The 14784-nt window shown below is 42.1% G+C and overlaps 1 protein-coding gene across 16 annotated transcripts in view; it reads left to right on the forward strand.

Moving 5' to 3' along the window:
- TTLL5 (tubulin tyrosine ligase like 5) overlaps positions 1-14784 on the forward strand; it is a 306774-nt gene that overhangs the window by 62311 nt on the left and 229679 nt on the right. For all 16 annotated transcript variants that reach the window (XM_060295064.1, XM_060295066.2, XM_060295069.2 and 13 more), the window contains 3 exons: positions 9714-9795; positions 11399-11460; positions 12630-12724. In XM_060295064.1, coding sequence (XP_060151047.1) covers positions 9714-9795; positions 11399-11460; positions 12630-12724 — 239 coding nt within the window. The remainder of the gene's footprint in view (positions 1-9713; positions 9796-11398; positions 11461-12629; positions 12725-14784) is intronic.

Consider the following 14784-nt stretch of genomic DNA (forward strand, 5'->3'; position numbering starts at 1 on the left):
TTTACGTGTCTGTCTCCCCCACTGGACTGGAAGCTCCTTGAAGACAGCAACAGCGTCTCCCTTGTTTTTGCGCCTTCTGTGCATAGCAGCGTTTTTTGCTATTGAAGGATGTCCGGGAAATGTTTGTTGAATGAATGATTGGTCTTGATTTAATTGCCTTTTGGTGGCCTGACAGTAGGCTTCCGAATGGATCTGGTGTGGTAAGGGCCAGGGGCTCTTAGAATTATTGCAGACTTTTTGAGGAGGGAGTGTGGGAAATATGACTCCAACTGCAAAAACCTTATTAGATTAAAAAAAAATTAAACATTTCTTTTCTACATCTACTTGGCTCTTCTGTGAGAGTAAACTTCTAGTAGCTCTTAATGTAAAAATCTCTGTTCTGGAAATCATCACAAGCTCTTCTGAATGTTTCCTTTTCTATTTTATTTCATTACCAGATTGCCTTTTGGAAGCTTAAGAATTTCTTGACCTTAATGGCATTAGAAGTTCTGATGTGAGAGAAGCAGTGACTTTCTCTGACTCAGTGAAATGCCGCCTAAGACTATTTCATCAGCCATGGGTCTCCAGCCCCCTCCCTGCTTGTGTTCAGTTTTAATAAACTGAGTGCATCTGGAGTTTTTTAAACTGTTGACTATCTTCTTGGCTTTTGTGGTTCTAACTCCACTTCCTGTCAGCCCTGGGATTTTGTGTGCTTCGTTAACTTCCCCCATCAGAAATGATTTTGTATACGTGTGTCTATCTGTGTGAATCTCTTTGCCTCCCACTGGTTCCCAGCCTCCCCCGGGGTTTAAGTTACAAGGAATAATCTGGGTTTTTTCTTTTGTTTTTCATTTGTTTTAGAGTAAACAGGAATTGAGAGCTTCCCAGAAGAATTTGGCTTGAACAGAGCATTGGTGTTGTAGAGGAAGCTAATAGTCTGGTGATGGGGTTCACTATATTCTTTTGGTTGTTGTTTCTGCCTTTCCACATTACATGGATCTTTGCCAGAAGCATTCCATTCGTATCTAAGTGTTTCTGGCCTATGATTTCTTTCCCACCCTCCCACCTGTAGTGTCCAGCTTTGTTTCCAGGTACGGTCAATATTCCCATTCCTTTGTTTATTTATGTAGTTAACTTTTCTCAGTGCCTGCTGTGTTCAGGGTGTAGATTATGAGTTTGTTCCTCTCAAACCAAATTTTACATGGGATGATATATACAGATACCTGCATTGTATTAATAGCATTTAAGTGTAGGCTTAGGAACCCTCACAAACTACCAGAAACTTAGCCATTTGATGCTTTTTAATAGATTTGTACATCCGGAAAGGACCTCAGAGAATAATCCATATAAAGAAATTGAGGCCCTGAGAAATTAAGACCCTTGCCTCAGGTTCTAGAGCTACTGAGTGGGAGAACTCAGATGAAAGAGACTCAGCTTGGAGAAAGGGGGTCAGAAGATGGGTTTTGGCAATCAAGTCATCTTGGTCATAAGACTCTTGATCAGTAGAACTTTTGATGCCTCTCCCAATAAAACAGACTTTTGACAGTCTAATTTTTACTGCCTTCAGAATTCTGAAAATGTGGTACCATGTGAAGTATATGCTTAAACAGCAGCCCTATAAATAGGGTTGCTTAGGAAATTGGCGCTGTGAGATTACTGGCTATGAGAGCAGCTTTTTGTTTTTTTTTTTTTGAACAGTTGGAGAAAAACAGCCCCAAACAGGATGTTAGCTATCCTTTAAAGATGCTGCTGCTGACAGTGGTTTCATCTATGTGTGTGAGGATGGCTGAAGTGACAGGCTATGACCATGGTCCTCTCTAGCCTGAGAGTGTATGAACCAGCTGTCCTGCCACTTGTAGACTTGATCAGACTGGCCTTGTTTAGGTAAGACCAGTGACATCTTTGTTCAGGACAAACCGTGCTCAGTATACCGTGTTATGTTGGATGGTTGCTGGTTTGGCCTTTTATTGGTATTGTTTAAGACCATTTCACAGGGTAAGCTGACATCCTTAAAGTGGGAGTGTCCGTAAATATTTGTTGGAGGAATGGAAGTAGGCAGCATACATTTTATAATGGAAACTACTTGACCAACAAGAAAAATAATGAAAGTCATCAAACAGTTCACTTTTTGAGATAATTTTCTTTTCTGGCTTATCTCATGCTCCTGTTTAGATGGGAAGTTTACTGTAGAAGGGACTTAGAAGAAAGTACCTACTGTTTGTCAGGCACACTTCATTGGTTATTTCCTTTAGTCCTCTTAAGAGTTTTGTTGGTGTTTAGTACTCATGTTTTATAGACAAGGAAAACAGATTCAGAGAGGTTAAATCATTTGTCCCAGGTCATGCTGTTAATAAATGGCAAAGCCAAGTGTGAGAGCCAGGTCTCTCTGGCTCATTTTCCACCCACATAAAGACAAGTTCTGATGTGTCCAGCCATTTTTGGCATGCTCCATATCCTGGATTCTCCTTCTGCTCTCCTGTAACTAGATCTCAGGAAAAATGATGTCATCCTTTTTAGCAGATCAGGCCTAAAAAAGGGTACTCTTTCTGCTCTAATCAGCAGTACCTAGTTCTAGATATTCCTCTCAAATCTACCTTTGCATATGGTAGCCAGATACCATATTGATTTATTGGACTAGTTAACAAATTGGCTCTGGACTTTTTCTTTTATTTAGTTCATTTTCCTGTGGGATTTTGGTCTGTTTTTTTTTCCAGATTTTCCTTCTGGACCCCAGATAAAGACTTCCTCCCTAGGTTTTCAACTCCAATCCACAGCCAAGGTGAAAAGAATTTCCTTCATACAATAGCATTTGACTGACAGCAAGAACTGGCTAATGTCAGCACTTTCCAATTTCAGGGATTACAGCTTCAGCTGGGACTTTATTTCTGGGGCGGGTTAGTGGGTTGATTCCAAAACTAGTGGTGTGACATGTTTAGTAATCTCTTAGGACCTGGATGCATTGTTATTTCCCTATCAAATCTTTTCTTCCTCCCTCTCTAGACCATCTTTTATTAAGTTTTTCCTTAATATGTCTTAATATGTAAAAATCTTAATGAGAATTTCTCTTATTTTCTTGATGATTGGTGGCTTTATTATGAGTATTAAGTTTATTATGAGTCTTGCAGTTAAGGTCATTTTTGGGAAGTAGCTGCAAATCATTTTGTCTTTCTCAAAAATTGTAGTGTTTTACATTAAAAAATTTTTTAATTAAAAAATTTTTTTTCTTCTCTTTTTTTTTTTTCTATCAGTATTTTCTTGATTGCTCCCTATGTGCTTTGTGTAGTGCAGACTGTTTGCTATAGAGCAGTGCACGAGACATGGCCCCTGCCCTCGGGTAGTGGGGAGAACCAGACATGAAATGACACAGGACAGCACAAGCAGCAGAGTGACTCGGGTGCTCTCGGAATACACCAGGAGTTACCAGCTATGCCTAGAGGAGCCAGGGAAAGCCATTCCTAGCAGAGGGAATATGACATGCAAAATACAGTGTCATGACACGATGTGGCATGTTCTGAAATGGAAAGTTCAGTGTGACTAGACGTAGCCTGAGTTGGATGAGGTGACGAGTGATAAGGTTATGGAAGTAGTTTGGGGACCGATTGTAGAGGACTGGCACATTTAAATTTATCTGCAGACAATAAACAGCCATCAGAGTTGTTTGAGCAGTGGAACAACAGGATTATTATTTTTCCTTTAACTTTTATCATGACTTGACCCAAAGCTTGGTGTGACAGAATTATAACACAGGGAATACTGTACGACATTATTAGAAGTGCCTAATTTAAAATCCTCCAGGAACCAACTTGACATCAGCGTCTGTTGCTGGGCCAATTCACTGCCTGTCTTTCTGACTGTTAGGTGTGTGTCTTAGAAAGGTAATTCTGGGCTTCCCTGGTGGCGCAGTGGTTGAGAGTCCGCCTGCCGATGCAGGGGACGCGGGATCGTGCCCCGGTCTGGGAAGATCCCACATGCCGCGGAGCGGCTGGGCCCGTGAGCCATGGCCGCTGAGCCTGCGCGTCCGCAGCCTGTGCTCCATAACGGAAGAGGCCACAGCAGTGAGAGGCCTGTGTACCGCAAAAAAAAAAAAAAAAAAAAAAAAAAGAAAGGTAATTCTGATGGCCACATGGAGAATGGACTACAGTGGGGAGAGACTAGTGCTAGGGAAATGATTTGGTGGTAGGAGGTACCCAGTGATAATATACACTCAGTCATGTGACCCAGCACTCCCACTCATAGGTATTGACCCAAGAAAAATGAAACCATACGTTCACACAAATACCTTTACACGAACGTTTATAGCAGTTTTATTCATAATCGCCTAACATTGGAAGCAGCCCAAATGTCTATCAGCTGTTGAACAGATAAGCAAATTGTGGTCCATAAAATGGAATACTACTGAGCAGTAAAAGGAATGAATTACACTACTGATATGTGTGACGACATAGATAAATCTCAAACGCACAACGCTAAGTGAAAGAAGCCACTCTCAGAAGGCTACATACTGTGTGATCCCATTGATTTGACTTTCTGGAAAGGGCAAAAGTCAGATCAGTGATTGCTGGTGGATGGGGAGTGAGGACTGACTGCAGTGACAAAGGGAATACTTGTGATAGAATTGTTCTGCATATCGACTGTGATGGCACTTAAATAACTATACATTTGTCAAAACTCATCAAACTTTATCATTTAGAAGGGTAAACTTTATGTAAATTATACCTCAGTAAACCTATCTTAAAACAAAAAATAAAGATAGGTGGATGAACCTCAAAAACATGCTAAATGAGAGAAGCCAGACTCAAAAGAGTGTATGCTTCCATTTATATGAAACTCTAGAATAGGCAAAAATGATCTACGGGATAAGAAATAAGAATAATAGTTGTCTGGGGGTGAGGCGGCAGGGAGCAGGGTATTTGCCAGGGAGGGCACGAGGGATCTTTCCGGGGTGATGGAAATGTTCTGTGTGTGTTGATATGAGTGTGGGTTACATGGATGTATCAAGACTCACCAAATAGTACACTGAAGGTCTGTCCATTTCATTAAATATATAAATTTTACCTCAAAAGGGAATATAGAAGAAAGGCTGGATTAAAGAGAAACAAAGAGAGAAAGAGATCTGGTGACGTGATGGATTGGGGAGGTGGTAAAGAGAGTGTTTCTAGCTTTGGAGACGAGCGCTTGGGGTTTTCGAAGATGAAGAATAATGGGAAGCCAGACAGGTTTTGGGAGAAGATAACGAGCTGTGTTTTGTTGAGTGTTAAGCACCTGTGGGATATCCTAGTGAAGATGTCTGCAAGGCATTTGGAATTATGGATTTGGTGTCCAGGAGACACTTGACTAAAGATACAGATTTGAATGTCATCATCATAATGTTAATTGCAGCCATGAGAATACACGAGATCACCCGAGAAGAGAAGAAGAACTGAGAAGGAAAGAGACCCGAGGATGCTACCCTGAGCAAGCCTACCAATGACTAGCTGGGCAGGAGAGAAGGAATGAAAGAAGGAGAGAAAGGAGGAGGACAGTCAGAAGAGAGCAGTGTCCTGGAACCAAGGGAGAGGGAAGTTCCAATAAGTAAGGGTTGTCAACAGTTTCAGATACTTGGGCTTAAAGCAGCAAGGTGGTCTTTGGGGATCACAGTGAGAATAGTCAATTATTAAAGAGTGGCAGCAGAAGCAAATTGTTATGGGCCAGGGAGTCAGTAGGCGTTAAGAAAGTTAGATTGCTTTTTCAAGAGGCTGCTTGAGGGCTTCCCTGGTGGCGCAGTGGTTGAGAATCCGCCTACCAGTGCAGGGGACATAGGTTCGAGCCCTGGTCCGGGAGGATCCCACGTGCCGCGGAGCAACTAAGTCTGTGCGCCACAGCAACCGAGCCTGCGCTCTAGAGCCCGCGAGCCACAACTACTGAAGTCTGTGCACCTAGAGCCCATGTTCCACAACGGGAGAGGCCACCACAATGAGAAGCCTGCGCACCACAGCAAAGAGTAGCCCCTGCTCAACGCAACTAGAGAAAGCCCGCACGCAGCAACGAAGACACAACGCAGCCAAAAATAAAATAAATTTAAAAAAAAAACGCTGCTTGAAAGAAATAGGGGGTAAGGGCGCTAATGTAAAATACGAGGTGGAGTCAGGCTTCTTACCGTTCACTAGTCACATTTTCAAGTTTGTTTTGATTTGGCTGGGGGCTGAAGGAAGTATACCTCACCAAGGAAAATTTTCTTGAGGAAACATTGTTGAATAAGGTGGTAGCAGCAGTCCTTTAAAAACACTTGCTTTTCTGTCACGATGAAGACAATGCAGAGGAACAAAGAAAGTAGCTCTCAGAACTGGAAAAGCCTAGCTTGCCTACACCTTTAAACGACAGGAACACTGGTGTATCTCATCCTGGATACTGAATTTTTGAAATTGTAGACACTGCTGCTAAAACACAACATTAAAAGGTGAGGAAATTTAATATCCTCAGTACAACCTATTGATACTTTTTACCGTTTAAAATCTTTAATGTCCTCAGAAAAGACCAATCGTCAGTTAAAAGGGTCATTATAAGGACTCTAGTAGCCTGCCAAGGACCCAAATGCTTTTGATTAAGCTGAGTTGATTGTTGTAAGAGATAAACCTGATACAAATGCTCTCTTTTTTCACCCCAGTCCTCTCCCCCAGTTCCGCCTCTCAGGTGAGCTGGGCTTTGCGCTGTGTTGCAGTGCTATCACATACCCGACCCTCAAGTGATGGTAGATCCAAGCCTGGTGTGCATGTACAGATGTCAGTTAGATTCAAAGCTGATTTTGAGATCGTTTAGCCCTGGTGGGATTTATTCACCTGAGTGAAAATTAAGTTGCACTGTAAAGGGTGTTTTCTTTCTTTGGGTTGTTTTTTTGTTTTTGTGTTTTCCTTTCCCCTTACTTTCCACATTATTGGTTCTCAGCCTTTCAGCTTAGATTCTTGGAATCTGCCTCTTAACTGGGGAGACAGTAAAGTAAATGTGTCGGTTGCTTACTGTGAGGTGTTTAAATAATGGGTCTTATTGATCGTTTTTCTGATTTCAATTTGTGTTCATTTGTGGCTGATTCTGCAAATCTGATCAATATGTGCACCAGTCATTATTCTCACTCCATTCCTTAGCTATTATTATTATTATTAATATTACCGCTTTATGAAATAATTGAATCCTGTGCTTTAGCTTTTAAAAACTGAAGAGAATGTTATTTTTCTTGAATCAGACTCATTATACTTTCTCTGCTTGTGTAATTCTAACATGGATTTGTAGTTTTTGTAATTAGGTTTTTCCTTTTAAATGCCTTTACTAGTGCTGTATCATAGAAAGGGGGGAATATACCATGGGATGACTGAAGATCAGGTTATGAGAATGTACCAGCTATAAAAGCTATGAATGTGCTACCAAAAATAAGATAGGTAAAGGAGCTTTCTTTTCTTTACACCTTTAAAGTATAGATAGTATATGATTTTTGTGTGGTTTACATGAAGGTGAATCCTATCTCAGACTCTCATAGTTTGTGATTATTTTTGCAAATTAAATGGAATCCTAAATAAGTACTATGGAAACCAACTCCTTCATGCAAACTTTACCTGAGAGAGAATTTGAATATGAATGTCTACCTGAATCTATATTGCCTAAATAGGAATTCTGGGTATAGGTTAGCTGAGCATATGGAGATTGACAAATGGTGATTAATAAAGAGAATAGGGGAAGCCAGAGGGAGCTAATAAAGTATCAGAGAGAGAGATGATTCCCCCACGCTCCACAGTGAATAAAAGGTGGTGTGGTAAGGAGGATCCAGGTCTCTAGATTCCCATTACACCAGACTTCATGTTCTAGAAGAGAATCTTTGGCACCAGCTTTTTAGAAGGCTACATTTGTTCTATGTTTTTGAGAGGATTGAGAAATGGGAAATCCTTCTTGAAGTAAAGAGATGTGTTTCAAAGTGAATTTCTGGAAAATACCTGGTTGTGTTCCATGGCTGTGAGCTGTGTGGCTCATGACCTCTGGTCGAACTGTAAGGAAGCTAGTCTTTTCTCTCGGGAAGAAGGTGTGTGTAAACAGTTTATCTGAGGGACACAGAGTGGGATGTTTGGGAACGAGTGGGGCTTCTGAAAGTCTGATGTATTTGATGTATGTATACTAAGGAGGGCTGTGGAGAGGGCCTCATTTTTGTTTTCTTCTTTAATATTTATTTATTTGGCTGTTGTGGGATCTTTATTGCGGCCTGCGGGATCTTTCGTTGCAGTACGCGGGCTTCTCTCTAGTTGTGGCACGCGGGCTCCAGAGCACGCAGGCTCAGCAGTTGCAACATGCAGGCTTAGTTGCCCTGCAGCACCTGGGATCTTAGTTCCCCAACCAGGGATCGAACCTGTGTCCTCTGCTTTGGAAGGCGGATTCTTAACCACTGGACCATCAGGGAAGTCCCCAAGAGGGCCTCATTAATAATAACAATGAGGGATTTCACTGGTGGCTCAGTGGTTAAGAATCTGCCTGCCAATGCAGGGGACACGGGTTTGATCCCTGGTCCGGGAAGATCCCACATGCCATGGAGCAACTAAGCCCATGCGCCACCAAGCCTGCGCTTTAGAGCCTGCTAGCTACAACTACTGAGCCCGCGCTCCACAACTACTGAAGCCCACGCTCTCTAGAGCCCGTGCACTGCAGCTAATGAGCCCATGCGCTGCACCTACTGAAGCCCACGTGCTCTAGGGCACGCGTGCTGCAACTACAGAGCCCACCTACTGCAATTACTGAAACCCACGTGCCTAGAGCCCGTGCTGCGCAGCAAGAGAAGCCACCGCAGTGAGAAGCCCATGCACCACAAGGAAGAGTAGACCCTGCTCACTGCAACTAGAGAAAGCCCACGCACAGCAACGAAGACCCAGTGCAGCCAAAAAAAGTATAATAATGATAATAATGAGAGTAAAGTTTGCCAGCTGAGGTTCCAAAGTTAGCCTCTCATCCCTGCATTCTGGGAGAAGAGCCTGCTAATGGTTCTGGCTTTGGTCTTTGTAACAGTTGGGGACTTAGGGGACAAGAATCAGTAAAGAATCCAGAAGCCATGGAAATTTGATCTCTGGCTCCCTCCTTTATGGCTCGTCACAGTCTTGCTTGGCTGCCACTGGCTCTCTCCTTTCTCTTCTGTCTTTCTGTTTTGGGCCAGTGTATTTTATTTTCTATCTTCAAAGAGGAATTGAAACCATAGAGGGGAAAGAATATGTTTTCTGCTTGGTTGTTTTCTTGACCTAGGTTGCAGAAGTAAGGTCTTGGTTTAAGAAAGTGTGATGGGAAGATCCTAGAGAGGTGCCTTCTGTAGATTTTCCTGTTTTCAGAGTGTGGTGGGGGAAGTAGTGGGGGAGAACAATCTAGAACAAGCCCAAAGCAGCTTTGATATTGGATGCACTTGTTGCATTCTTTTTCCTAACATTTTTTTTTTTACCCTTCCAGACAGCAGCAGAATCATGCTGGTTAACTTCTAGAGTCAGGTCACTTTCTGTGTAGAGCTCAGGAATGTCAATAGAGTGGATGATAGAAACTGGAGTTTTATAGCATTATTTTCTTATTATCTCTAGAACTTGATTTCTCTTGGACTTGAAAGTTCTCTACTTCTATTGCCTCTCGATACTTAGCAAATTTCTAGGCCTTTGATGGGAGTTGGTTGGATTGAACCTTCCAGATCTTTGTTCGCTTGTGGCGTGGAAAATGATCTTGTGTATTGTGTTATGTTGTACTTCTAGAACTCTATGGCTTTGACGTGCTCATAGATTCTACGCTGAAGCCATGGTTGTTGGAAGTGAATCTCTCTCCCTCTTTGGCCTGGTAAGTAGTCTGTTCCATCAACTAGAAAAGGACGAACCTTCAATAAGCAGCTCTAAAACACTTTTTTTTTTTTTGGTCATTTCTCTTGGCGCTGGGAGATTTTTTTCCCCATGGTTATTAGATTGAGATGACTAGAATTTCTAAATTTGGGGGATTTGTGGTATATTGTCAGAGTCCATATTGCAACCATGGACCCCTATCTTACTAGTCAATTTGCAATCTCTGTTTACTGTCTTATTGGGCTTCTAAGGGATGCTTCTTTCATTTTTATCCCCAGTGCGCTTCCTCTCGCGCTCTCTTTTTTTAAGCTTTGTAGGTGTTCTGCTAAGGGTAAAGAAATACATGAGATATTGAATTTCCTTCGCCACCAAAAGTTTATACGTACTCTAATCCACATATACCGTAAAGGTACAGAGCTGGGCCTAGGGTAGTGTAGATAATATCTGGTCCTTTTATCCTGTCCACATCCTGGTGTTATCTATCCAAGATTAAAGCCTAAAGACTTCAAACAATCTTTAAAAAAAATTTTTTTAACCTATCTATTGTTTAGAAGAAGGAAAGAAACTTATTTTTCAATACCAGAGAAGATTCTGCTTCTATCTGTGGCTACAGCCAGAGTTTCTGTTAGCTCTGTGCTTCTCTAAACAGCTAGAAAACCCAAGAGATTTATGACAGAGACCACCCAGCTGCTGCATTTTTAACAATGAGAACTTTGGGGAAAATGCCAAGTAATCAAATAAAGACAGACTGACTACTTTGTAGGGTGGGAGTTTGGCTTAACCCCAGTAGTAAGGTATAGCGCTGGATAATACAGATGCTTCAGATGCTGTGCTACACTTTGGTTAAGTCAACGTTTTGCAGATTTCCCAGCAATGTACATTATACAATGTTAGAGAGCCCCAGGATAAGGCATCGGGTCAGCAGCCAGAGGACTCTGGTTTCTGCAGGAACACCTCAACTCCAAAGCCAGTATGGCATCACTGCCATAGGGATGCCCCCTGCTTTCGGACCATGTTGTTTCTGTTTCCATGTGGGTTCCTGCTGCATCATCTGGTGATATTTTGGTATAACTTGTATTTTTTTTTTTTGCCTTCATTTGCAAGCCTGCAAGCTTAAGAAGATGGATTTAGAATGGAAAATGAAGCCTTAAAAAATGTACAGAGATAGCCCAAGTTTCTTCTCTTGCATGTGAATGTGATTTGACTATCACAGCAGTAAAAAAAAAAAAAAATTGAACGATGGGCACACTCATCAAAGAGCATATTAAAGATCTGAACCTCTCAAATCCACAGTGATAGTGAAGCAGTGTTATGACCTGTGCAAAGTTTGAATTGCACAATACCTTCTGGAATAAAAAGATTGCATGTCAGGGGATAAGCGCCTTAGATCTGGGCCTGCCTTGCAGAGGATGAGTTTGATGCCAGGCTTTTATTTCTAGAATTTTTGCCCAGATGTTTTTTTTTTTCCCCCATGCATTTGATGTGCTTTATGTGTATCTCCTCATTGACATTTGGTAGCTTTGCTGTATTAAGGCCTATTAGGGGCAGCTATTCTGTTAACCTATAAAATTATTGATTGCTCTTTTCTTTCTTTGTTCTGTTAGTGATGCACCTCTGGACCTAAAGATTAAAGCCAGTATGATTTCAGATATGTTCACTGTTGTAGGTGAGTAGTAGTGTTTTCTGAAAACTCATATAAAAGTTAAGCAGTGCATCCATTTTGTCAGGTTCTGTAGGTGTTGCCAACTGGCAGTTTCTCAGCCATGCTAAATGTTTTGTACTAAAAAATGATATTTTCAGGGAAGTGTTTATATGTTTCTATTCCCCCTGGCTCCATCCTGCCCTGAGGCTGAACCACAACTAGGGCTGAGACCTAATTCCTGGGGCACAGGAATTAGGAGCTGAGGAAGAGAATTAAGCAAAGATCTGGAGAAAATATATTTTTCTCTGAGCTGAGATAGTGAAACCCACTGAAGAGGCTTTGTTACGAAGGCGACTGGCTGTGTTTCTGCTAGGCAGTCTCTACTGGTGTCGGCGCTCTTCTGTAGTGGTTGTAACTGAAGCAGCCAAGGAAGCAATCCCTTTCTGAGTAGATAAGCCAGAACTTTGAGATGGAGATGGGCAGCCAGGTGGGTATGTTTTGGGTTTGGAGTTGTTGTTGTCTTAAGTACTCTAAAAAGACATGATAAAATACACTTGAAATGAACTGACACTTGGTGTACCAGCAAATGCTGTAAAACTTTGCTACCGTGTTCTCCTTAGATGAGAATTTGCTTCCTTTTAGGAAATAAGTGAAATTGGCCGAAGCTTAATTTCTTAAGCAATGGGTAATCTACAAAGCCCATTTTGGAAGCTGCCAATAGACCACCTTTAGCAGTTCCAGAAGTGGATCCTATAACAGGACAAGACCCCTCACTTGCTTCTGGGTTCTCCTGGTAAACAACATTATTTTCCAGTCACCATCCAGGAAGCCACTTTGAAATAACTTGTCTTTATTAACCACTGTGTGTTTTTAAGTGGTGGTTTGCACTTTTACTCTGAAGTTCATCAGAAGTCTACATCTCTTCTTCCATCAGTATCACATTTCAGCCCCCCAACTCCCCGAGGAAGGCTGGTTTATCTGCATATATTCCTTACTTGTTTGCTGCAGTTGTGGTGGTTCGAAGTTCAAGTGGAGTATGTGTATGGGAGAGTCATGCCTAAACCTCCTGAGGATGGATCTCTGTAACGTTTATGACAGTGAAACTGAGTTTGTCCATCTAAAGGAAAGGTGCAGCTAAATCTGCTAATTTCTTAGAAAATGGCAGGCTTTAATATTTCCCATTCCCCATTCAGGGTTTGTATGTCAAGATCCTGCCCAGCGGGCCTCAACCCGGCCAATTTATCCCACCTTTGAGTCTTCCAGGCGAAACCCTTTCCAGAAACCTCAGGTAAGCAAATTCAGCAACAGGAAGCCCCAAGGAAGCTTATTGCAAAGTGGCAGCTGTTGTCAAGGAGTGAGCAGAAGCGCTATGATTATAAGGTCACTTACAGCCGGAGAATTGGGGGACCATTCTAGACAGGAGGCAGTTATATTCAGCCACAGCTAATAGCTTATGCTTTTAATGCTTTCAAACCAACTTACTCTCTGCTTTTTTCTTTCTTTTCTTTTGGCTTCTTTTTTCATTGTCTTTTCCTTTTTTCTTTTTCTCTCTTTTTAAAAATCACTTTCTGTTTTCTCAAATTGATATGCTCATAAACGAGGCACAGAGAGGGAATCTACAAATTCCTCATCATTACTCTGTTGTATTCTTTTTTTTTTTTTTAAATGAATTTATTTATTTTTCGCTGCTTGGGTCTTTGTTGCTGTGTGTGGGCTTTCTCTAGTTGCAGTGAGTGGGGGCTACTCTTCGTGGTGGTGTGCAGGCTTCTCATTGTGGTGGCTTCTCTTGTTGCATAGTACGGGCTCTAGGCACGTAGGCTTCAGTAGTTGTGGCTCGCAGACTTCAGTAGTTACGGCTCGTGGGCTCTAGAGTGCAGGCTCAGTAGCTGTGGCTCACGGGCTTAGTTGCTCTGAGGCATGTGGGATCTTCCCGGGCCAGGGCTCGAACCCGTGTCCCCTGCCTTGGCAGGCGGATTCTTAACCACTGCTCCACCAGGGAAGCCCTGCTGCATTCTTTTTGATCTTCAGACTAGCTTCGCAGAGAAGATGCTCAGTTGAAATAGTATCTTCTCTACATGTGAGTCTCTTCACAGGGACCCTCAATGATCATGAGGTGTAGATTGAAGTTAAATGAGATAAATGCCTGCAGAAAACTGTGCATGGGTGTCTGAAACATCATCTGACCCAGTGTGGCGCCAGTCTGTGTACTCTGCATTTTTGTTCCAGTTAAACCAATCAGCTCATCATTCTGCCTACCTATTCCATCATCTGATCAGTCCCCGCCCATCTAGACCTGGCTAGTTTCCACTTGTGTTTCTTTGCCTCTAGCGTTTCTTCCTATCCAAAAGGTCCACTTTCCTCCTGTCTTCCCATCTGGATTGATTACCTCACCTGCTCAGAAGTTTGGAGATCGTTTCTTATTAAATCCATTCCACTCTGTCATGACCTTTTCTTTTCATTGCATCATTATTTACTGGTTCTTTATTGCATTGTTTTGCATTCATTGACTTGTTGCCTTTAAATTGTCCAGTACTCCTCTGCTAGATTGTAAGCTCTTTGAGGGCAGAAACAGCTGCTGCTTCTCCCTGTCCCTCCCCTTTCCCTTACTTCGCCCCTCCTATGTTCCCCCTACCGCCACTTTAGCCCTCCACCTCTCCCTTTTTTCCTCCCACTTCTCTTCCTTTTGCTCGCTGGTCCCGTGTAGATTACTGCTACTTCTGTTTGCTAAGCTTATGTACCATTATTTATTCACATAACTTTTCATTAGAACAGGGTTTACAAACTCAGATGCCTCTAGGGGCTTCAGAGAGACAATGTGAAAGGGTAACTAGGGCCAGGTGTGAGACATCTAAGAGTGCTGTGACTGCAGTAAACTGGGCAGTGCATGCTTCCTAGCAAAAGGGCAGCTCTTTTACTTATGTGCTCTGGCTGATCATTGCCATGCGTGAGTGTGGGCCAAGTGTTGTTAGAGCTTCCTACTGTCAAGAGAAATCAGAAATCTTATTTTAAAATACTGGCAACAAGAGTTCAGTTTAAAAACTAATACTTTGCAGATGAAACATAGCATGTCCTTGAGCTGGATTCAGTTTATTGGTTGCCTGTGACCTCTTGCCTTAGAATTATTCCCTATTAGCATTAGTGCTGTGGTGTGGAACAGGGTGAACTATATTTTAAGGGATATTATCTTAGATTAGAAGTGAAACCAGGCAACAGGGTTGTACTTGATCAGTACATCACAGATCAAAGGGTTTTCTTTAATTTTTTTTTTAAATTGCTTTACAAAGGTGTCTTAGTTTCTGCTTTATAACAGTGAATCAGCTATACATATACATGTATCCCCATATCTCC

The sequence above is a fragment of the Globicephala melas genome, chromosome 2, assembly GCF_963455315.2.
Source record: "Globicephala melas chromosome 2, mGloMel1.2, whole genome shotgun sequence".
NCBI classification, from domain to species: Eukaryota; Metazoa; Chordata; class Mammalia; order Artiodactyla; family Delphinidae; genus Globicephala; species Globicephala melas.